Below are 23,498 nucleotides of genomic sequence, written 5' to 3' on the forward strand. Positions count from 1 at the left end.
GCGAATATTAAGCTGATTGCATTGTTGGACAAGTACTTTCATGTATCGTTGAGCTACTTCAGCTCGATACTCGATGACCTTGAATCAAAGTGGGACGAGAGAGTTCCTGTGAAGAAGTCAATACTTTTAGTTTTCCGATATGACCTCGCAAGCAACGAAATTAAAGAATCGATAATCAAACGATTAGTTGTTCTTCTTCAAAGAATGCCCTACACGGTGCAGCATGCGACAAGGCTTTTCTATTTGAGTGATAATAGTTGGGACCTGCGTTCTAGCTCCCCTCTCGAGGATTTACCCCTAACTACAAAGTTTCAAGAATCACTAGAATCGTTGTGTATCCATGGGACGGCTTCAGTAAATGCAGTCGACTTGTCAAAATTTTCTGGGAAAGACTTCTCCCAATACAGGCGACTTTCATCCCTTCATTTGATAAACATAGGCATCTCGAACATAAAAGACTTGAAGCTACCCACCACAATATCTGACTTAAGGCTTTCTTGCAATAATATCCATTTCGCCGACTTTCAGTGCCTTCCTTCGCGACTCATCCTGCTTGATTTATCGCATAATCGTCTCACGTCGATAGTAGCAAATGGTTATCCTAAGCATTTAAAAACCCTCAATCTTAAAGGAAACAGAATAGAGAATATAGAAAATCTCCCTTCTTCAGTCGAAGATCTAAATATAGCCCTCAATGAAATCACGGGGTTGAATTTTGACCTCCCAGCCAAATTGAAATACCTTCGCTTAGATGTTGCTCAATTTTATTTGATGTCTGAATCGATTCGGCAACTATTATCCAGAAAAAAAGTTCTAGTCAAGCAAAGATGAACACTTATTCATGCCACGAATCGCCTTCCGACTTATTCTTCAAAGATTGTACCCGTCAGTTCCACATCTGAACCCTCGATAACCAGCGAAATTGCGAGCGTTCCGTTTTCATCGCTCCAGTAATTCGACACCTGCTTTACTGGTGAGGACGGGATGTTAGGCACTTTTGGCCTTTTACTCGATCTCTCGGAGGATGGCCTTAGCAGCTGCTGTGTTAGTAATATTGATTCTTCTAAGTAATTGCTAAGGTCTCCATCATTACTCTCTTGAAGATCAATTAACCAGCAATTCTCTCCTGTCGTGTCCTGATAGAATTCCTCAGCAAAATCGAAGAAAGAAGGCTCCATAATGTTCCCGGAAGCATTTTCCTTGTCAGGCTTTGCCACAGCAACGATCCGTTCTCCGTCCATATCAAAAGCTTGTGTCCCTTGACTATAATGATGGCTATTACGATAAAAATCCTTAAAAAAAAGTATTCGCTGTAGAATCTTACTGTCGTTCAAGGCAGTTGTGAAACTATTCACCCTTTTGTCATATGTGACAGGCGTGAAAAGATATCTACTACCAGAGCGAGCTCTCGTACTTGAATCTCGTATAAGTTTGGAGGAATTGTTTGCTGTCTGGCTGTCATTAGCAGATTCGGGATTGCGAAATTGTACCCTTGATTTAACATCCATACAACCCAATAATAAAATGATCAGACTATACTCGCGCAGAAACCCATTGAGGTGCTTGAACATCTCATCAACGTGTTTTTGATATTTTACTAGTGGGCTCTCCTTAAAAAGCGGTATATCTTGGTTTTGACCATTACCAAGAGTGTCTATTCTGCCATCTCTTTTCAAGGTATTTAAAAGATCCTCATTCTTCTCAATTTCTAACTTGAGTAAAGCTTCTTCAAATGTAGCATTCAATTGATGTCGGTAAAATTCCATTACTTCGTGGAAGTTTACTATGATGACGAGAGAAGAGCGCGATAACGCTTTCATTGGGTTACATATGAAGAATGCAAGTATTTGTGCAAACGTGGAAACCTGAAATTTCTTTATCCTAGCGTCCCAATTTTTATTATACCGTGGATGCTTAGCATACAAGCCCCATGGAAATGGATTGAACGTTTCAAGTACGATGACATGTGAGTCCTCGCTATATTCGAGCTGTGTTACGATCATATTACACACGGTAGCAAACATAGCGTTATGAATCGGCGTAGATTGAAAGTCTATGATTGCCCCAGAACCTGTTAGATCGATCATTGCGTCTATACTTGCAACGCCAGTGGAGATGTGAGACCACTTGGGCTTCTCAAGGCATATGTCAAAGAGTGAAACCATCGATCATTTGACTGGCTAAAAAGGTTTCACCCTGAGAGTGTTGTTGTAGTGATGAAAGCCAGTAACCTAGACCTTCTGAAATCTTCCCTAAGTCAATAGTATCACTGTATATCTATTTTATTTGTTTGTGTGAGCGAAAAACTGATCACTAATGCTACAACGATGTTGCGTAAATCTATTGCAGTGCGCGGTGAACCCAATATGCTTGAACCCCGTACTAAAGGACTAAATATATCTAGAAGAGATTCCACTGTCACCTTAGTAGCTTTGATTCAAGTTGTACCTACTTTCGCTTTGCAAAGATTCTGTCATCTTTTAATTACTAAGTGAAGGTGACTGTGCAGAATCTTTATTTCGACATTTTTGATAGAGGCACAGAATTTCATGGGCTATACTGGCAGTAATTTCGCTTATTGTACCATTATTCAAAACGTAGAAAAGTAATAAAAAGAGAGAGGAAAAAAAAATGAATGAAATAAAAATTAAAAAGCCATCTATTAATTGATCGAGACACAAAAAGCTTGAGCGAACTACCTATCTGTCCATTGTACAACATACAGGAACATTTGAGAGCGTTCAATAATAACTAACTTGGATGCCTCCTTGGACTAATATTGTGTAAGTCTACGAATTGATCAAAGCAACACTAATTATAAGTGTGATAGTTGTACCAAACATTTTCTAAACCTTGCACCGAAGTTAGTCTATAAGATCACGCCATCTAGCAATTCAAGAAATCAATAGGCTACAGTATGTCAAACCAGCTGCCCACAGCTCAGAAGGATCAACTGTCGTTTCCCCTACGCCATAATGTCAGCCAAAGACAAGGTAGTTCGGGCAGACGACCGGCATTATCCAGGGGACAGTCCAATTATGCCTCAAGTCCGACATCCAATGGTACTGGTGCAAATGTTACAAGCTCCAAGTCCGGGAAACGACCCACTAGAGATCGCTCTGGAAGCGGAAGCTCCAATGCAAACACTGGTAATTCCCTTAGCTCGACTGCTTCAACCGAACAACGAAAAGCTCGTGCTAAGTCCATGAGTCAGACTCTCGCTACCAACTTACACGGCAACAATCAATACCTTGCTCAAGAGAGGGCATACTTAAGAAAACTCCGAAATCAGTGGGATGACGATTATTACACAAAAGGTATTAAGGGCGCAGATGAAGAACCAAATAAAGGTGATGGTCTCAATAATGATGATGAGGACGATGATGAAGATTTTCTGACATACGGCAACACAGATTTATTGATTGATATGGACGACGAAAAGTATCAAATAGATTATAGTCTAGCATTCGATATCATGAAATCTGCGAACTCGACTTTGAAAATTGCAAAGTCGGAGCTGATCAGCGAAGAAACCGTCGAAGACCCAGCCGTCGTCGAACGGTTGGATTGGCAAGCAATGCTTTCCTCCGTTCTTACAGGCGATGTCGTTCGATCTGAGAAGACCAAAATCATCGATAACACAAGTGTTAATGATGGCCAGGAACCGTTTCTCCACACTAATTACAAGGAAAACCTCTGGTTTGGTATACGCGCTAAGCTTTTCAACAGAACCGAAGATGATCAGAAGAAGATAATTTATTATCGAAGAACACTTACTGATCAATTGATTGATGATATCATGAACTTCGAGATTTCGTACGATGAGAAGACTTTATCTCCACGCGACCAGGTTGTTGAGGTTTTGGAAAAATACGAAAGAGTTTGCGAGCAATGGCGTAGCCTTGAGGACATGAAACACGATAAGCCCGCCTGTCGCACAGAGGCATTTCAGAATCGGATTGACGCACTCAACGCCTGGCTTACAATCACAGATGCCATCCGCCGAGAAACACAATCATTCAAACTTTGGGTTGGAAATGACGATCTTGACATCATGAGAGGAAAGAGTGAGTTAATGATGCCCGATGAATCAAAGTTAGAGAATGACAACTTAACAAGCTCCAAGAACAAAGTCGTGAAGAAAATCTTCGAGGAGGATAACAAATCCTTGGCTGAAAGAATGATGAAGGAAAAGGACGTCCACACAATTTTCCGCAAGCGAATTTTTATTCCTCTCGCTCCATGGATGGTCAAGTCAAAGGAAACTTATATTACACTTGGCCACATTTTTGAAACGCTCAAGCTTCCTGATTACATCCACAATCTCATTCAATTATGTCTAATACCGATGAGATTAATAAAAGAGATCATAAATATTAGAATGAAGTATGCATTCAAACTCCAAAATCCAACATTGATGATGATTGATCAAATGATTGAGGATTTCAAATCCTATATAACAATTGCTTTGGAAGTTAAAAATGGGATAATGAGCTACTGCAGGCCCGATGAGAACAAAACTTGGCTTATAGAGGATCTCTTTGTGAATGACATCATCGACTTTGATAAGGTTGTTTTGCAATGTGTTCGATACTTTCTCGTCCTTCTTAATCGAAAGCTAATTGATAGCTCTAAAACACCAAATACTTTTCGAACAAATAAGGAACCTGAGGAGCTTGAGGACACTTGGAACTTTCTCAAGTATTTGGGTGAATTTATAGATGGTGGAAGCATGGTCGTTGCAGAGAATATCACTTTAATAACTCTGCGATTATGCCAAAAGCTCTTGGCTTATTTAAACAATCAGATCAAGAACCCACCCAGCTCAAGCATGAATTCTCAGGAATTGATACGATGGTACAACTCAACTACGGAAAATTTTGGTCAGTTACGAAGAAAATTAGCTCGATTTACTAGCGAATTGTCGCGCTCATTTACGAACTCAATTACATTTGAGATTCCAACCAACAATGGAAGCCGTACAAAAGCTTTATTGGAAGCTCTCAAGAGCACAGACCATTTCCTTGTGTACACGGGAACCGTAGAGGCTCAAGGAATGTACTTCTTTGCGAGTCCTGAATTACGAGATGACGAAGCAGAAATTCTTAGAATCATCAATGGCTCGCGTATCGGTATAGATCAATCCGATTCTTTCGATGAGCTTGTCCGTCTTCTTAACTTGATAAGCGACTCAGGATACGATGATACAGCTACCGAGGAGCCGGTTCCGAAATTCGGTTATGTATTGGCATTATGTCCTCCTAAACCTATCGTATGGGAGGGCGATATGATAACGCTCAATATAAAGGAAGTGCCGATTTCGGACGTCAAAATTGGACAAATGTTGTTCGTAACAAATGAGCCTTGCTATAATCTTGTTGTGATGAGGACCCGATTTGTCGAATCTGTGACTGGTGCAATGGAGGGAGGAAATGCTCTCAAAGTTGTCGAGCAACGGTCATCCTTAGCCAAAGTACACCACGAACTAACAAAAATCAACAAGATCTTCTTTAAAATGACTTTGTCGATTCTCGATTCTGTCAAAATCATTATGGAGAGGTGTAAAAGGATAATACCAAGCGGGGGCTATCAAGAGTTAGTTAACTCCTATTTCATTTATGCTCGAGACTTTGGTAAAGGATCCGTGAAGTGGGCAGACCCGTCCAAAAAGCTGACTGTCATTATGAAGTTAATTGAGCTCTCGATTGAGTGGGTTAGCTTCATTTGCGATGACTGCATCCCTACTGATCGTAAAACATTCAGATGGTGCGTCTTGGCTTTGGAGTTTTCTATGGAAATGACAAGAGGATTTAATGTTTTAGTGCTCAATGAGGATCAATTCAATAAGCTACGATTAAAAGTTGCGCGTTGCATGTCTCTATTAATATCCCACTTTGACATAATGGGTGCTCGTTCAAGCGAGGCGGAGAAGAAGAAACTTCTCAAGTGGACGTCGCAGAGGCACAAGATCGAGAATTCCTCGGATGATGATTGTGTTCTTGCTGCGTACAGAGAGGACGTCATGAAGGAGATAGGGGAAATTGAGAAGTACAGGGCTGATGTTCAGGAGCAACTAAACTCAATTGGACGCGTCCTAGATGTTTCCGATCTGGAATATCACTTCGTTAAATTATTGGCGTCGTCATTTTCAAGTGTTTCCATCCGTTGGCAAAAAGGTAGATTCATCGGTGGGGGATCATTTGGTCAAGTTTTTGCCGCAGTTAATTTGGATACCGGTGGTGTAATGGCTGTTAAAGAAATTAGATTCCATGACAGTCAATCTATCAAGATCATTCCTTCGATAAGAGATGAAATGACTGTATTGGAGATGCTTAATCATCCAAATGTCGTTCAGTATTTCGGTGTTGAAGTGCACAGAGACAAGGTTTACATATTCATGGAATTTTGTGAGGGTGGATCTCTCTCCGGTCTCTTAGCACATGGAAGAATTGAGGATGAAATGGTAATTCAGGTTTATACCCTACAAATGTTGGAAGGATTAGCTTATCTACACCAGTCCGGTGTTGTCCATCGCGATATAAAACCTGAAAACATCCTTCTAGATCATAATGGTGTCATAAAATTCGTTGATTTTGGAGCCGCAAAAGTCATTGCGTCCACAGGGAAAACAAGAGGATCAGTAATTCAAGCATCACATGCTGTGAAGAATAACCCTGAAAACCTCAATTCGATGACCGGAACTCCTATGTACATGTCCCCAGAAGTGATCACTGGTCAATCCACTGCTAAAAATGGTATTGTTGATATTTGGTCTCTTGGCTGTTGTGTATTAGAAATGGCAACAGGGAGACGTCCTTGGGCGAATTTGGACAACGAGTGGGCAATTATGTATCATATCGCAGCTGGTCACAAACCTCAATTGCCATCTACTGATCAATTGAGCGAAGCAGGCCGAAAGTTCCTTTCAAGGTGTTTGGAACATGATCCTGCCAACAGACCCAGTGCAGTTGAGCTTTTAAGCGATCCATGGATCGTGCAGATCCGACAAGCTGCTTTTGGTTCCAGCGATGGTTCGACGCCTTCATCAGAGCTCGGGCCAGCTATTACACCTACGGGGGAGGTGTCAGCACCATTGAGCTCATCATCGGAGCTTGGGAATAAGCTGAGCGAGGAGTAGAGTTAAGGAGGGTCATCTAAAACAATATATATCAAAATCTTTTAAATTCTATACCTTAATCCCGCTGAATCTGTCTAGAACAGCCTTTATATCCTCCACGAAATCTCCCCTAATGTTTACTTGACCGCTGACGGGGATAACTTTGACTGCATTTTTTTTCGAATCAAAGTCCTTCAATTTTTTCGTTAATTCTTCTGCAAAAAGATTAACATCACCATCAATACGCTTCACTTCAGTACTCACCTTCGTATTTTGAACTTTTTTGTAAACCGGCCAGCAGCCATTTGATGTCCTTTTGATATGGTAACGCCTGGATCGTTCAAATTCGCCATTTGGAAGGTCATCTATTGTGATATTCGAAAGAATGGGGGCAGTGTAAAGCACATTATTTTTAGAAGTAGGTGGGATCACCCGAACAGCCCGAAGTAAAAATTGACTAGACCGCATGCTTATAGGAGAATGCTCAAACGTTGCTGCCTTTCTCGACTTATTCTTTCTCTGGGAGCACCAAGTACCTAGCGATCGTGCCATCTACAGTTTAAAAAAAAAAAAACTTTGATCCTGTATATAACGTTGGTAATTATGCAAGGCTTCCCTCATACTTGAAAAGGGTATGACTTAACCACGTCAAACCACAGTTATCCATTGAGCTAGATTGCACTATTTGACTGTTGTGTGTGTGCACGTTTGTGTTTAGTATATAGCTTTTTTTGGTCAAAGACCTCCCCACATTCGTCACAAGTGAAACGCTTCTGGTGCACCCTTTTATGCTTTGCTAAGTTCGAACTTTCACTAAAACTCTTTCCACATCCCGGATAATGACACTTTAAAGGTTTCTCTCCAGAATGAACGCGTGTGTGGATCGCCAAAGCTGAACTAGTCGTAAATTTCTTGTCGCAATGCTTGCAGGAGAAGGGCTTCTCACCCGAATGTATCCTCATATGTTGCTTCAAGGTGGCTGCCACAGCAAAGCTAGCTCCGCAATACTCGCATTTGCAAGGCTTATAATTCGTGTGTATATGAATATGTCTGTAGAGTTTCTGTCTCTGCAAGAACGGTTTGCCGCCATTCCTTTCACAACCCAACCAGCAACATTGATATTGATGCTTGCCCAGACCAATGTGATCTTGTTGTAAGTGAGCTTGTAATTCTCCGTCAGAAGAATGCACCTTGCCACAGATGATAGGCTTTGAATTTGAGTCGATGCCAACCTGCCATTTGCAGGTAAATAGGGGATCTATTGGTTGGCAACACAGTGCTTTTTTAGGTTTTATTTCCATCAGAGTAATACTGACTCCATCTGGAGGAGTCAATTCTTCCTTCTTTACAACTGATCTTGGAGAATTGAATGAGGAAACTAGCGAATTTGGAGTTAGAAGAGGTGAGTTCCTTTGACCTGGGTCCTCTCCCTTGGGTATTGTTACTCCATTTCCGACCTCTTTATGTCCTTTGTGTGTACTTAAATGACTCACGAACGACGCATAATTCTCGTTAGTGAAACCACAATTGTACCATTCACATTGGAACGCCTGCTTCTGGAGCGCTCCACGATTATCTAAATCATACTCCTCATTTATGTGATCATCAATCAAATGTTCTAAAAGTGTGTTGTCGTCAACCTTCCTACAGCAATTCTCCCATTTGCATGAGTAGGAGGATGGTGCATTAGGCGATTGGGGTGGTATCACTGAGCCGTTATATGGAGTTTGCTGCTCTTCTTTCTGGGAATCGTCTCCAAATAGAGAATTAAAGTTGTTGAACTGAAGAAAGAAATCAAAATCGTTGCGCTCGCTAGACGTGATATCAGGACTTTGTAATTCAGATTTCAGTGATGGGACCCGAGCATGAAAACAAGATTGATGTACCTTATGTGGATTTGTACTTTCGGAATGATCTGCTACTATTTCAAGGGTATTTGTCGGCGAATCTGAGATCTGTCGTCTACCATTCTGTAATGGAGTGAGTAATTTATCTTGGCCATCGTTTTGAAGAGACAGGTGGCAAGGGTGAGGGAAATGGATTTGAATGCCGTCATTTTCTATCTCACGGAGTTTTCTCCTTTTGATAGGACCACTTGGTTCCACGTCGCTGATATTTTCTTTCAGCAGCTCCACGGTTCTCTGTACATTACCTAGCAAGTTCCGAAAAATAGACATTCGTTTCTGCTGAGTTGAGCATAAGTTATTTTCGTGTTCGAAGACTTCATGGTCATCCAAGCACCGAGGATCGTTGCAAATTGATTGTGCATCACGCAAACAGGCGGGATCCTCACAACATTCCACCTCGGCAATTTTGTCGGCACAGATTTCACTCTCACAAATATAAGGATTACAATAATCCTGACTGAGATTATTATTGATAACACAGCGTTCATTTACGCAATCCTTTGGAAAGCAATTTATCGTGTCACAAGTTTTTGGATTTTCACAAGCTCCAAAGTAGCAGTCGTCAAGCTCATTGCAAAAAATATCTGCGCAGGACTTATCAAGCTCTTTGCATTTATCAAACACTTGAAATCCGTCTGTCTCCCTCTCTACCATTCTTGTTCTCCCGCAATGATCGTGACTATGATCATGGTTGTGAATATGGCCATGAATATGCATATGGTCCTCGTGCTGATGGACATGGCCATGAATGTAGCCATGAGTTAGAAGTTGGAGTGACTCTTTAGTGCTTGGAAGTTCTGATATGGGTGAGTTCCTCATAGACAATCCCATTTCCCTCGGACCGGTGCCTCGTTCAGATGTCATCTGGGAAAACCTTCGACGAGAATTGTTTATTGAGATTCCTCGGGCTGCTATTGGGAAAAATGTCCTTACTGTCTTCGATCTCTGTATCAAAAAAAAAGTTTAATAGAGCGTATAGATATTTGAATTCAAGCCCCCTTCAACTCTGTGATGATGACAAGTAGAAAAGCAGTTCAATGATTCCAGTAATCACCCTGGTGGTTAGGATGATAAGTATTATCTGCATATAAAACGAAGGGACGCACTAGACGATGCACGGGTTTTATCTCAGAACTAGAGAAGCCCTCACCTCATTTAGTTGGATTCATGGTTGAGAAGAAGAAAAAAAAAAAATTATAAGCTTGTGGATATGAATTCGCCCTCCCCGCTTTCTTTTTCCCTTTTAATAACACACATCTCTGTGCTCAGTAGAGTTCATGTTAGACAGCAAATCAGCGAAGAATTGTCTTAAACCATCACCTCGAGGACAAGTGAGCTTCTTATACTACAAGTACATCACGAGAATAACCTGAAATCTTCCACAGAAACGCCACAGTATATTTTTGTACCGAATAAGCTTGAATCAACGTCATCGCCTACAGTTCCAATGACACTTTACTTTTTTTCTTTTTTTCACCACATTGAACAAAACTTGCAAGATACTTTCCTGCACGTATAAATTGTAAAATTCATACTTCACTAGGAATGGCCATCGCGTCTTGCAGACTAAGATTGCAATTCCAGAATTTCGTTCTCATTTGCGACCAATCCCATGACCACCAAATACATATTCAAGTTATTGAGCATATTCTGCTTCACGTGCAACCTTGCCATATCTGTATTAGGGATGGACTTAGCTCTGCTCATCACACCAAAAATCTCGTCCCTAACTTCATCCACTATTATACGCTGATGATTTAATTTTCCGCCTAGTGATAATGTGGCTAAAAATTGCCAGACATAATCATTTTGCGAGTCATCATGAGCAGGTGGAAAGATCGCAGCGATTCGCGACTCGAGGGCTGTAAATAATTCATCGTAACATGAAGTCCATTCAGATAAGTCTGTGGCTGATATAATCCCCTCTCCCCTGATAAGCTCAGCTCTTGATAGTAAGGTCGTCAAAACTGACAATCCAATTTTCGTTGTAGAAACAAAAGACACCGCATTGTGCTGTATCAAGATCACAAGAAGGCCGATGATTTCATGAAATCTAAATTCCTGAACACAATTCATCAACACTTTACAAAATGTAAGTGAGTAAATATCAACTAATTTTGAAATAGCCTCTGGAATCTGTCTTTCGTCATACGTCGTATAAGAGCCCAGTTTTATGACGGTCAAATTCTCGAGGTTGGACATGATGAGGGTGACAATTGTTAATGACTGCTCCCGGTTCAAAAACTTGAAAAGCCTGGGAAGAATTTTGAGTGCCTTCTCAAAGTTGAGGCATTGGATAAAGGGATTGACAGAGAATTCTTCGTCCCCTGACAGAGAAGAGTTTTCCAAAACATGCAAGGAGTTCCAAAGCCTTGACGTGTCAATATTCGAAGCTGTGCGCGAATCTGCCTCGATCATAATAAGATTGTTGATGATGTCTTCCAAAATTGCCATTATATCCTTTTTAGTATACTTTTTAACTGGCTTTAAAAACGAGCTGCATTCTCCTTGTTCGATTGGGATAGACGCATTGTCTTTAGCCTTCTGAGCTGCCTTACTCAAAATTGTAAGCTGTTGTCTTGGTTTTTTGCCGGATCCAACAGATATCTTACCTAAAACTCCCTCTCTTTCATTTTGCTGTAAACTTTGGCGTTCTTTAGCAACATTAACTGCTTTTTGAACCTGCTGCTGCATCCTTTGCAAGGCTACATCGGCTCGTTTAAACCTCCCACCGAGTCTGTGACCACTTTGGTCGAGATAAGCCTGTGCAATGGAATTAGGTTCGGTGTGACCAATAGAAGACACTAATGACCCAGGTATGGATCTTGGATGAATCACGCGGAATACCTGAGCATAGAAATCCTCATTGTAAGGATCATCCGTAACAATCTGAGAAAGCTGTAAGCGAGTGACAAAATCTTTATCTTTTGGATTCATGACACCTGAGTACCGCATAATCCGAGATATTTTCTCCTGGCGTCGAGAATGGGGCTCAGAAACCTCTGATTCAGGATCCATGCCTCGAGACTCATGGTATACATCCTCAGTGGGGTTAACTTCAGGGCGTTGAGAAGAAAGCTTTGTCAGTTTTTTTGTTGAGAAGCGTTCGGCGCCAAGCATGGGAAATTCTGAATAATTGGCGTGATCAGTCTTCTTCAGGGGATTGGCTCTACTTGCCTCCTGCTCCACCATCGAAAGTTTCTTTGTCAGCCCTGAAGAGGGGACAGAAAATGCTGGATCATTTCTGGTATCAGATGCTGAATACGACGCAGTGGCAGTATTAGGGGCGAAGCCTGGTGCCTGTACTTGCTGTATCGTCTCGCTTCTTGGTATATTTGAGTAGCTCATTGTAGGTGGCATATACAAACCATTTGGGTTCGGCATACCCATGTAAGGCGGAGGACCCTGAAGAGGATACTGACCAGGTGGAGGCATATACCCTTGAGGATGCATGAAGCCGCTAAAATTTGGAACCGTGTTAGCTAAAAATTGGTGCTGGTTTGCAAGCCCGTGATTTATCGTGTCAGGAGTTTTATTTGTCAACAGAGCCTCAATTTCCTCTAAACTCAAAAATTTTTTGTTTGAAGGGTCCTTCTGGGATTCCTTTACCTCGCCGCCACCTGTAGAAACACCCCACAAGTCTTTCATGAAATCATCATCGTTCGCTGCAACGCGAGCGTAACTCACGTTAGGAACCACGTTCAGAGTCGACATTGCACTTGATTTTGCAGTAGATCCGAAGTCGAAATCCTTGCCTACATCTCCAACATCGAACGTTTCGCTATTGAAGGCGTCCTCCTCCTCCATCTCATCGAAGCCTTCGTATGTCTCTTGAAAATCATATGATCTAGCGCCACTTCCTTCATAGGCATTAGTAGGTATATACCCTGATGATGACATGAAAATATTTGAAGTGATGTGTAGGGAATATTTTAGTTTTCGTTCTGTTCGCGGGTCGACAAAATTGATTGTACGCACGACTCTGTATACATACTTACTGAAAGATCTGGAGAGTACTTCGCATTTTTAGCATCATTTCATCCCACTCTCCTTCCTCCTCACTCAAAACCGTAATTGCACCCCCTGCACCAATTCGCCACACGTCGACATTTGCTTTATTTTCCTTGTCAGCTCCGTAATGAAAGATTGAGCGAATTGTGACGGACCAATCTGCCTCGTCTGTCACCGACCAGTATCCGGCCACGCCACTGTAAATTCCTCTGCGTTTCTCCTGCGTGGTGTGTTGCATGCTTTCGATTTCTTGCAAAATTTGCATGGATCTCTTTTTAGGAGCTCCAGTCATTGATCCAGACGGGAGAGACTGCGATAACACATCGAGTGCACAGCTGTCTCTCAAGACTCCACGAATTACACTTACTAGTTGATACACCGTCTTGTAGCACTCAACAGACATTAACGCACTCACCTGCACGCTTTCCACAAAAGAATCAAGGTCATGCCTGATGAGATCGACGATCATCAAGTTCTCGCCCATCTCCTTGGGAGTTTTGAGAATTTTGCTTGCATCATCAATGCTTATAGAGTCATCGTTCCTAACTGTGCCTTTTATAGGTCTCAATTCGACTGTTCTTCGAGTGTCATCATCTAAATCTGCTTTCCAGCTCAAAAACCTCTCGGGGGAAGATGATATCAAGACGCAGTCATCAAAAGACATGAACGAAGAGTATGGAGATGGGTTCTTATGCACGGTTAAAATTTTGTACATGTCCCAAGCCTTTACGTATGATGGAACGAACACTTTCAGCTGAGCAGTAAGACAGAGCTCGTAGGAATCTCCCGAATGAAGATATTCTTGACAAGACTGAAATTGTTTGCCATATGTTTCTCTCTTGGGAAGATCGAAACGAATGAGCTCTTCATCCTCTACCTTGCAAAGCTCCTTTACACGAGAAGGCACGTTCCTCGTACTCGCATGCTCCATCGCACTCATTTCAAGGGATTCTTTGATCAGAGACACCCATTCAACGTCGTCTGTACTAGTGGAAATCAAAGCCCATTGTGAATTCTTATGATCAAAGAGTGCAAATCTTTCGATGAAAACAAGTTTAATATCAGGCGTATCACCTTTACACATAGAGCCCAATTCCTTTTTGTTAATGTGTTGCCCCTCTTCATAAGATATCAACCCCATATATCCCCCACAAAATGGTGCGCGGCGATTTATGAAATGGGATAGTTTATGATTTGCAGCACTCAGTGAGACAAATCTGCTCATCATTTTTGCTTTCAAAAGATCCCAAACAGGGGTTTCAAATTCCTGTACTGATGAGTTGTCTGAATACTTGTTGATCTTCACAATTGTTGGCCGGTCTATTGAATGGGTGATAACCTCGCTGTGACCCTTGATGGGAAACCCCACAATGGACCAGTCTCCTGGTTCTGATGCGGAATTGAGGAGTATCAAATCATGACCTTTGCCAAGCAATATGTCACAAAAGTCTACTGGATACACCGTTGTAGGAAAACGCAATCTAGATCCGCAAGGTTCATACATCTGATGAAGAATTTGAGTGTAGCTTGTAGATCTCGACTCAGCAACATATTTGGAACGTATGAGTCCGCCAGATTCACAAGGTCTGTTTCTAGAATTGTTGAACTTGGTTGCTATTTGATCAAAATTGCGGATGAGGTCCTCGCCTTGGGAAGAACAGATGGACTCAGGATGATATTGCACACCATATAAAGGCAAAGATTTGTGTTTAGCAGCCATGACAATAGTATCACTTTCGTCAAGACAAGTGGCTAGTGTAATGATTTCATCATTCAATTCTTCAGCGAGAACGCCTAATGAGTGATATCTTACACTCTCAAAATCAAGGAACTCTGTCCCGAACAAATCGGAGGGCGAGGCTTGGATGCTAAATATTTGACCGTGTCTCACATTGGGTAATTTCTTGATCTCGTTACCGAATGCGTAACATAAGCTTTGAAAACCAAGACACACACCAAGCACTGGAATCGTGCTTTCTGGGTGAGCTTTGAAGTGTGAAAAAAGCCATTGAATTATGCCTACATCCTCGTCAACAGCCGGATGGCCAGGGCCGGGGCCAACGACTAAGTAATCGAATTTCGAGATCCAAGTTGAGAAGCAGTCCATGTATTCATCCTTAGAGACAAAGTCATTCTGGACAACCACCACCTTGTGCTTAGTCACTGTCTTAAGAAGTCTTCGTAGGTTGTGACTAAAAGAGTCATAGGAATCTATCAAAAGTATCATCTATACTAAATGTTGGTATGAAAAATTGAGCATTTCTACACGCCCGTACTGCATCTCCTACACAAGACGTTGGACTGCGCTATTTATCATTTAAATCAGCATTCTTCATCGCTAGATACATCTATATTATGTTGCTTCAATCTCTCCCTATAATATTTTGTCTTTTTTACCTCCTGTTCCCAAAGAAGGACAAGTTCGTCAAACTCGGACTGAAGAGTTCGAATATCGGGCATATTCAGATATCCAGAATCGGGGCTGGTCAGACATCTAGCGGGGGCAGTTTGCTCAGCAGACATATACTCGTCATGTAATAATGGACTTCGAGAATCCCGGATATAGTCTGCCCTCAATTTGCTATGCAGCTCTTCTCCATCATTCCCGATATTGTTGAATTGTTCGCTAGGGTTCTGTGATATAGTAGGTGTAGCTTTCAAAGAAAATCCAATTGCATTAAGTGAATCTTCAGAATTCTCATCAGCAGCTGATAGTTTCTCTGCAGCCTTTTTAAGTACCTCATCCTTCATTTTAATTTGCATTTTTAAATTCTGAATGACCGATGCTGCCGATTTTAGTTTTTCAACTGCGTTTTTGGCGTACTCGCTCTTCGCATTCCTCTCGAACTCACTCTTTTTGAGGTCGCTTTGTAGCGTCTCAATAAACTGCATCTTCTCTGCCAACTCTTTTCGAATCTTATCATAATTTTCATTCATAACCGTGTGTGAGTAGAGAAGTTGCTGCACTTCCTCTTCAAGCTCCTTTATCTTCCTCTGATTTGAAATCAAGTCTGATTTCGTCTTCAACTCCAGTTCTTGTAGCTGAGTTCTCTCATCCTCAAGGCATCGAGTCAACTCTTTTAGCTCGCGGTTCATTTTGTTGATGCCATTTTCGGCAATAACTTTTTTTGCTGAAACGTCCTCGTACTTCAAAAGCAATTCACTTTTTGAGCGCTTCATGAGCTCAAGTTCCTTTTGAAGAGCGCCAACTTTTGAAGTAGCATCAAGAGCAATCTTATTTGCTGATGCATACTTTGAGTCAAGATTTTCAAGGTCATCTTTCATGATTGTAGTAGAATTTTCATACTGTTGGACTAGATTCCTTAGTTTTTCTACCTCAGATATTTTCATCTCTAGTTCTCGCTCTGTGTTTTGACATGAGCGCTGTATTCTCAGCACTTCATTCTTGAGATTGGTTACCTTCTCACAGTATTCTGACTCTCTTGCTTGTTGCAAATTTTTTAGGTCACGATACTTTATCTCTAGGTCTTCAAATAATTCGAAAGTTACACGCATTGGTGGATCCAAATTTGGGTCGTGTAGCAAGGCTTGTTTAATTCTATAGTAATTGTCTTTTATGAGTCTTTGGTAAAGCGGGATGAAGTATACTTTTGGAAGCCCGAAATCATCTCGTGTAAGAGATTGTGACATGATATCGCCGTTATTTTCCTCGAAGTATTGTTGATATAACTTTTTGACCTTGAGAGCGTAGTTCCCAATGCCGATAGTTTTGATTATGATTTCGTGAAAGGTTTTTCTGGGACATGGTGATGCACACCTGGAAAACTCGTAGGCGATGCCTATTAGCGTGAACCCCATTCCAGTCGCCAAAGCATTAGAGTCTGAGGAATCTTTCACGACACAGGATATAATTGACTTCACTGTTTGAATGTCCTTTAAAAAATTGTCCGTCGCATCGCCATCCTCGAATAGCCAGAACGAAAGCAATGAAATGTATGCTACAGGAACTCGAATATCAGTAGACTCCCAAACAGTCACCAAATTTTGGGCAAGAGCTTCAATAAAAGACATCACGTCTTCTCCATACGCTTCATTGCCAACTTTAAGACGCTGAGCAATCCTCCTTGTCTCATGACAGTCATTGATAAGACAAATCATGAAATAGGCAGCAAACCAAATCTTATAAGGATTGAGCTTCATGTCCTCGTCGCGTTGTACCAATGCTGAAACAAGATTCGTCAAGTAGACTGGATCTCCCTTATTCGCAGCCGGGGAAGTTTGTGTAATAATATCAGCTTTCTGTTGGTGCTCCTCAGCTATGAAGGATGATATCTGGTCTTCCATGAACCCAATCTTTAGATCATGATTGTCTTCCACAAAGCATTGAAAGCAAGTAGATGCGGAAAGGCGAATGTCAAACGAATGAACGGAATTTAAAGACAACGCCCAGTTCACCAACGCTACAGGAGCAGCTATTGATGGCTTTTGGGAGCTAGTTATGGGAAATGATGGATCAAACCAAGGCACATCTATTTTTGAGAATTCATACTGCAAAACCTTGTTACCAGCCATTAAGTTGCCAGTCACTATCAAAGCTTGTGAGCGTATCGAACCTTCCATGTTGTTCGCAAAGGCCACTCGCAAAAGAAGAAGAAAAACGCCTGAATCGAAAAAAGTCAACTGGTTGTAATTTGAATCCTGATTGTCTTTTTCAACAAATGAATTGCACAAATCCAATGTCAGCAACATGTTTTTGATTCTCTGAGGATTCCAGTAAAGCTCGGTCGAAGGCGCTTCGTTTTCATAGGTGTGATCGAGAGAAGGACCGACAAGGTCCTCAATCAATTGAGAAAGTTTAGAAATGCATCCACTTTCTAAAAATAGTCTCTGGTTTGAGGCATTAAATGCCAATAGGCTATGAAGTAGTGAAAGACAGTCGTGAACAATCACAGAACCTCTAAGACCGCCTTCTTCTTTCAAAATTGTGAATACAGTGTCAAATGTGTTCTCGAAGGCGACAAGCTTTTGAATGTCATATGAGTCTCGCACCAAAGCAATCAAAAGTATAATTGCCTCGCCTTTTACCTGATCGTGTTCATCACTCAATAAAGACACTATTGCAGAGACCGATGTTGTGATTTTTGTGAACAAATCTTTTGTCTTCAAGGGTCTTGTGATGAGAAGACCTTCGATTAGTTGAATGGCATAATGCTTAAGCTGAAAGTTTGAGTGATTCTGCAAACATTGTATAAAGCAGGCCAAATACTCTGGAGTTGAGGTGGTCTCATCAGCAATCCATAAGGAAAATTGATCAACTTCGAGCAGGACAGACAAGGGGGAGACATATTTCCCGTTTGGTGATCGCGGAAAAGTGTGGTTTTCAATATTCTTATTCTTCTCATCGTTCGTCGTTGTTCCTTTCATAAAAAGTATGAGAAGCGTTTCAAGGATTGCTTTCATCGTAATGGGATCATCTTTGTCAATTGTGGCTGCTTTTAAAAGTGACCTCAATGCATACTCAACAACTATCTCTCTGTACTGTCTACTAAAGTTTTTTAATCCCAAAATCGCAGATCGCCTATCTGATGGTAGTTTTGAGTTTAATAAGCGATCACTGAGGATCAGAATTGCTTCTTCCAGGGTGACTTCGGCAGAGGGACTTTTGACAATTGCAGAAATGTACTCCATTCGATAGTTAGATCATCCCGTAGGTAACACGCGATATTCTTGCATATTTGGTGGATCGAGCGATATGCAGACTCAAAATGCCATAGCACCTACTTTACACGCGTGCCGAAAAGTTTCGAGGCTAGGTTTTTAAAGAGTCTCAGGGGTGAAATAATATACTCTATCATCAAGTAAAACAAGTTCTTCGGCTGATTAATAAACCTCTACTATCTAGGCTAGCCGAACTCAAATTTCTTCCTACATTTACTGACTCCGTAAAAGGTGTCCGTTACATACGAAAAAATAAGAAAGGATCGCAACTTATTAGTTCTAGAAGAAAAGCAACTTCTGTAGGATCATCCCCACCTATATTTTCGTCATTAATTTCATGAACTAGTAGTTTAAAGACTTTATGACTGGAAATTGGACTATCATAGGACTGACCAACTCGGGAATAAGATAAACCTCTCCATTCTCACCGATCCTTTCCCTATCTTTTTCCGAAAGAGTAAAAACCTCTTCGACCCTTTCCGCCAATTCCTCTGTCAATTTGTCCCAAGAAGTTCTTATTTGATATGCTTCTTCCCACATTTTTCTCCTCACAAGACCTTGAACCAAGTGAGTTGCGTCATCCACGGTGGAATTCAAGCGCTCAATCATTCTTCCAACAGATTGAATAAGATACTCCTCCTCGTAAACAGTTCCTTTTCTTCCTTTCGCGCGCTTCCGTTCCTCACGTCTCTTATTCTTCAGAGTCCGGCGCGATGCACCTGTTTTTGCTGTTCCCTCCGTCTTGCCCGTGTATTTTGTGAAAAAAGATGGTGTAGTAGACAATTCAGATTCTGCTATCGAAACGTCGTCAGGTGTTTCTATCTCTGTGTTAGTCAGGTCGTAAAATAATGTGGGGTCGAGCGCTTTTCTCTTGCGAATTTCTCGCAAACGACTAACTTGTGAAGCTAATTGGCTGGTACAATCCGCTAGTAACTCAATCATCATACCGAATGACTCTCTTAGTTCCATATCAACAATGTTGTCATCTAATTTGGAAACCTTTGTCAAAAGTATCGCGGAGTCAAATTCGTAAGCTTTGCAATAAAGCCTAATGGCCCTCAAGTCATCGTTTAGGAAACTTGATTCTATAATCGCAGAGTCACGATAATTATGACATTCCTCTAGTTGACGAGAGAGGGTTCTAGCAATTTCTTTTACCTTTTCGTCTTGATGAATTTCCTTGGCAAGTGACAATGCTTCTTTCCAGCACCTAGCGGCAATGTAATTTACTAGAGCCTCATGATTAGCTCCAAGAGATTCAAATATTCTGCCTGCCTCCTCAAAATAAGATGTTTTCCCTAAATATTCGGCGTACAACATCAACACTTGATTTCTTCGATCGAATTCGTGCTTGATTAAACGAAGAGCGGTCGCATATACGGAATGTTTTACAACGTAATCAATGAATTCCAGCTTAAACTCGTCGCCAAGTTCGTAAAGCCACCGGAGAGCACTTTCACGCTTTCCAAGGTAATCGTCAATTATGAATCGTTTCTTAAATTCCAGCTCGCCGTGTAATCTTTGGAGGAAAGGCAAATACTCTTTGGGATCCATTTGCGACCTTTGAGCAACGCATAGAGCTAATTTTGGATCAAACAAGCCTAAAGCCCTTTTGTAAAGATGACTTGCGTCCTGTAAATAGCAGAGGTGAGTTATTGCTTCATCCTTGGACAGCTCATCCGCAATCGCCGCAATAAGCTGAAGAGCGCCATCATCATTTGGAGGCTTCTGGCAAGCGAATGCTGTAATTTGCACTTGCAAATACATCCCTCCGTATTTATCTTGTGCAAGCTCTTCAAGCATAAGATTGCAAATTCTGTTCACCTTACTTGCTTTCTTTTTCTCATTGCTCGTAGGGCATTGAGGTGCCGTTGTGTGGCCATGGTCACCACGCGATTGTAAAGTTTCTGAATATTTATCTCTAGTCACGTCACCTTCATGAAGATTTGAAACAAACAAGTCTAAGTAATCAACTCGTTTAATTTGTTCGATGAAATGAGCTATATTATTTTCAAATCGCTCGACATCGTAGTCGTACAAAATATCGAGGTCTATTCTATGTGCGCGGCATGCAATGTACGCATCATAGTAACGCAACTCCTTGATAAATGATCGCACTGCTGTCAAGACCATAATTCGAGGATAAATTGTTTCAAGATTACCACGTGGAGCTTGTAATATCACAGCGTACTTTGTCGGGACCACGGTCACTAATAACGCCCCTCGTTCTATCGGTCTCGTTCTCTCGTCGTCAATAGAAGTAAATCCAATGTAAGATAAATCTGCATGATCCATTGTCGAAAGATGAATGAAATGTAACTTTGATTGTGCTGAGGTAATGCAAAGAAACTGGTCCGTTAACTTGAATGATGTTATACTACTCGCAATAAGCCTAGGTCCACCAAAAATTTTTCCGCTCTCGCTAAGGCCAACGACAATCCTCCCACCATCTCTTGTAACAATGGCTTCCACTTGAGAGCAGAACTGGGGAAACGAGCATAGCTCTTTTAGATCTCCCCCCTCATCAACCTCCAAAACGCGTCCATCTATCAACTCGACCACTGCAATTTTCTCATCTACCAGAGGCTTGAGGATCGCCCCTTTGAGAGGAAGCCTTATCTCGGAACGAAGCTCACCTGTCGGGAGACTAAAGATATGGATCAACGAGAATGAGTGACCATCGGAAAGCACAAAAAGATTACACAGATTTGTGAGACAAACTTGCTTTGGAGAAACAGCACATTTAATGAAATTTGTCGAAAGCTTTAATTGCTTGAGCAGCTGTACGCTATCATCTTCGAAGTGAATATTTGTGTTCAAGTAGAATTCCAACCTGCTGGTTAACGTAACGAGCATTTTTTGTGTGTCACTGAATGCAAATGATCTCACGGGATCTTTATGATTCAACTCCAACAAACATAACGGAGGGGGAACATTGCTGATACCTAGAGGAGTCATGTTGACACGATGTCCATCAGTTACACAGACAATACCGCCATCGAATCCTTTTACTGATGGACCACTATTCACAGTAATTCCAAGTGTGATAACTTTTACTGTATTGGGAGCCGTAATCGTCATGATCGTTAGTGGCTTATCTGGATGAAATGTAAGAGATGACGGGCCGTCGCCTTCTATAAAGCATTCTTGCTTAAGATACCAGTGATAATTTTTAGTCGTCCAAAATTGAACTCGATCATGTAAGACCAAAGCTAGAACTTCCCCATTACATGACCACGCAATCTGCTTTACAATTTCGCTTTCTCGCTCAAATTCGCCATGCCTCAACCCATTTCTCTCAAAAAATATTACCTTTGAGAGCTTTTCATCTTCTTGATCATACTCTCGTATGGATGATACAGAAGCCGTGAGCAAAGTGGACAGAGATCTCCAATGAATGTCACAATCAAGGCCATCTACAGCTTCTGAGACGGCTTCAAGTTCTCCAAACCTGCTGTAAAAACGAATGGCACGCCTCGATGAACAATCCCTCTCACTGAGTCGAGATGAAACGGCGAACACTTCGCAGTCGTCTCTCCATGCAATCCGGACTGAATTGTCGTCATATAGAGATAACCTTCCGCTCTCCTCTTCTTTAACCGTAGGATCATGTAAAATAGAAGATTCAATCAGATCAAGACCGGCATGTTTGAGTGTTTCCCGTTCCCTTTCTAAAGCCTTGAATCCCTTCCCCCGAAACTGGGTCTCCTTGCGGCCCCAGCCCACAGACACATTGGTGCCAGCGACTTTTGAAGTATCCTCTTCAGATAATTGAGTATCGAAAATCGGTTCAAATGATCTTGAAACAAGATGCATTTTCAAGGAACTAGAGATAATAACAAGAATCTCTCCGTCGGGAGACCATTGCGCTGCCGAGATGTTAGCATCTATCAGTCCTGCAATTTCAACGGAAAATCCGTCGCTTGCTTCGAAATCCGGTTTTCCCATGACAACATCACCATTGCTCAAGATGAAAACCATAGCGTCGCTGTCCTCGAAGTGTCTGAATGAAATTAAGTCTGACCCAGGACAGGGGCTTTCGAAGTAACAAAGAATTTGATGATCTCCATTCTTGCCCAATCTTTGGACTTCAAACACATCCCGGGCATCATCTGCCATGATACATATCATTGAGTCATGGACAGCGTCGAATGTGCACTCGATCAATGTGAGATCGGGGAATGCTTGAGACTGAAGGTTAAGAATGCCCTCATTCAATATCGTCAAATCCTTCATTTGTTAACAAGATTTAACAATGCTTGGTAGTATTTATTCGAGATCGAGAATATCAGGACAAAACGCTTCAGATGACTGTTTGACTGTAATGTCGAGTCTCAGATGTGGTTTTTTTTAACGAAATCTTCTCTGAGAGACCTCATCACATCTTCGCGCACTGCAGATGATAAACAGTAGAAGACGATAGGCGAGACAGGTTTATTGAATTGAAGCAGAATTATCGACAGAAACTCAAATACATCCATCTGAGAGATTCAACGTCTACCGTCGCTTACATTCCGTGCCTTGTGATTTGTATAATTTTGATATGAATGTATGTTGTGGAATATACTACGAGCATCTGAAAGTAGTAAATTGAGGAGCTCTATCGTTGCCATGAATTGGTGGGCATACGTTACAGACTATCCTTGATCAGCAATTGAACGAATTGACTATCTGTTGAACTAATCGCTAATCAGCGCAGCTTTACGGAAGCTCCAAAATGGTGGGTAGTGCGCAATACCAGGTGCCGGCAAGTAAATTCGCACGTTCAAGATTAACAAGTATAC

At 41.5% G+C, this 23,498-nt stretch overlaps 6 protein-coding genes across 6 annotated transcripts; 1 reads left to right on the forward strand and 5 right to left on the reverse strand. All coding sequences in view use genetic code 12, as the record gives it.

Moving 5' to 3' along the window:
- Window positions 1–863: 863 nt before the first annotated feature.
- On the reverse strand, window positions 864–1,241 carry CJI96_0004004 (uncharacterized protein; the record flags this gene model as incomplete). Its single annotated transcript, XM_029037236.2, has 1 exon — window positions 864–1,241. The coding sequence occupies one exon, from the start codon at window positions 1,239–1,241 to the stop codon at window positions 864–866; it is 378 nt and encodes a 125-aa protein (XP_028888292.2).
- A 1,676-nt stretch (window positions 1,242–2,917) lies between these two features.
- On the forward strand, window positions 2,918–7,138 carry SSK2 (mitogen-activated protein kinase kinase kinase; the record flags this gene model as incomplete). The annotated part of the gene is made up of 1 exon (XM_029037237.2): window positions 2,918–7,138. One exon carries the CDS (start codon window positions 2,918–2,920, stop codon window positions 7,136–7,138), a length of 4,221 nt encoding a protein of 1,406 aa, XP_028888293.1.
- Window positions 7,139–10,590: 3,452 nt separating this feature from the next.
- Window positions 10,591–12,924, reverse strand: CJI96_0004006 (uncharacterized protein; the record flags this gene model as incomplete). The annotated part of the gene is made up of 1 exon (XM_029037238.1): window positions 10,591–12,924. One exon carries the CDS (start codon window positions 12,922–12,924, stop codon window positions 10,591–10,593), a length of 2,334 nt encoding a protein of 777 aa, XP_028888294.1.
- A 94-nt stretch (window positions 12,925–13,018) lies between these two features.
- Window positions 13,019–15,262, reverse strand: ABZ1 (4-amino-4-deoxychorismate synthase; the record flags this gene model as incomplete). The annotated part of the gene is made up of 1 exon (XM_029037239.2): window positions 13,019–15,262. One exon carries the CDS (start codon window positions 15,260–15,262, stop codon window positions 13,019–13,021), a length of 2,244 nt encoding a protein of 747 aa, XP_028888295.2.
- Window positions 15,263–15,357: 95 nt separating this feature from the next.
- On the reverse strand, window positions 15,358–18,684 carry USO1 (Uso1p; the record flags this gene model as incomplete). The annotated part of the gene is made up of 1 exon (XM_029037240.2): window positions 15,358–18,684. The coding sequence occupies one exon, from the start codon at window positions 18,682–18,684 to the stop codon at window positions 15,358–15,360; it is 3,327 nt and encodes a 1,108-aa protein (XP_028888296.2).
- A 372-nt stretch (window positions 18,685–19,056) lies between these two features.
- CJI96_0004009 (Elongator subunit IKI3) lies at window positions 19,057–22,950 on the reverse strand (the record flags this gene model as incomplete). Its single annotated transcript, XM_029037241.2, has 1 exon — window positions 19,057–22,950. The coding sequence occupies one exon, from the start codon at window positions 22,948–22,950 to the stop codon at window positions 19,057–19,059; it is 3,894 nt and encodes a 1,297-aa protein (XP_028888297.2).
- Window positions 22,951–23,498: the final 548 nt, after the last annotated feature.

This window comes from Candidozyma auris, chromosome 4 (genome assembly GCF_003013715.1).
Source record: "Candidozyma auris chromosome 4, complete sequence".
In the NCBI taxonomy this organism is placed as follows: domain Eukaryota; kingdom Fungi; phylum Ascomycota; class Pichiomycetes; order Serinales; family Metschnikowiaceae; genus Candidozyma; species Candidozyma auris.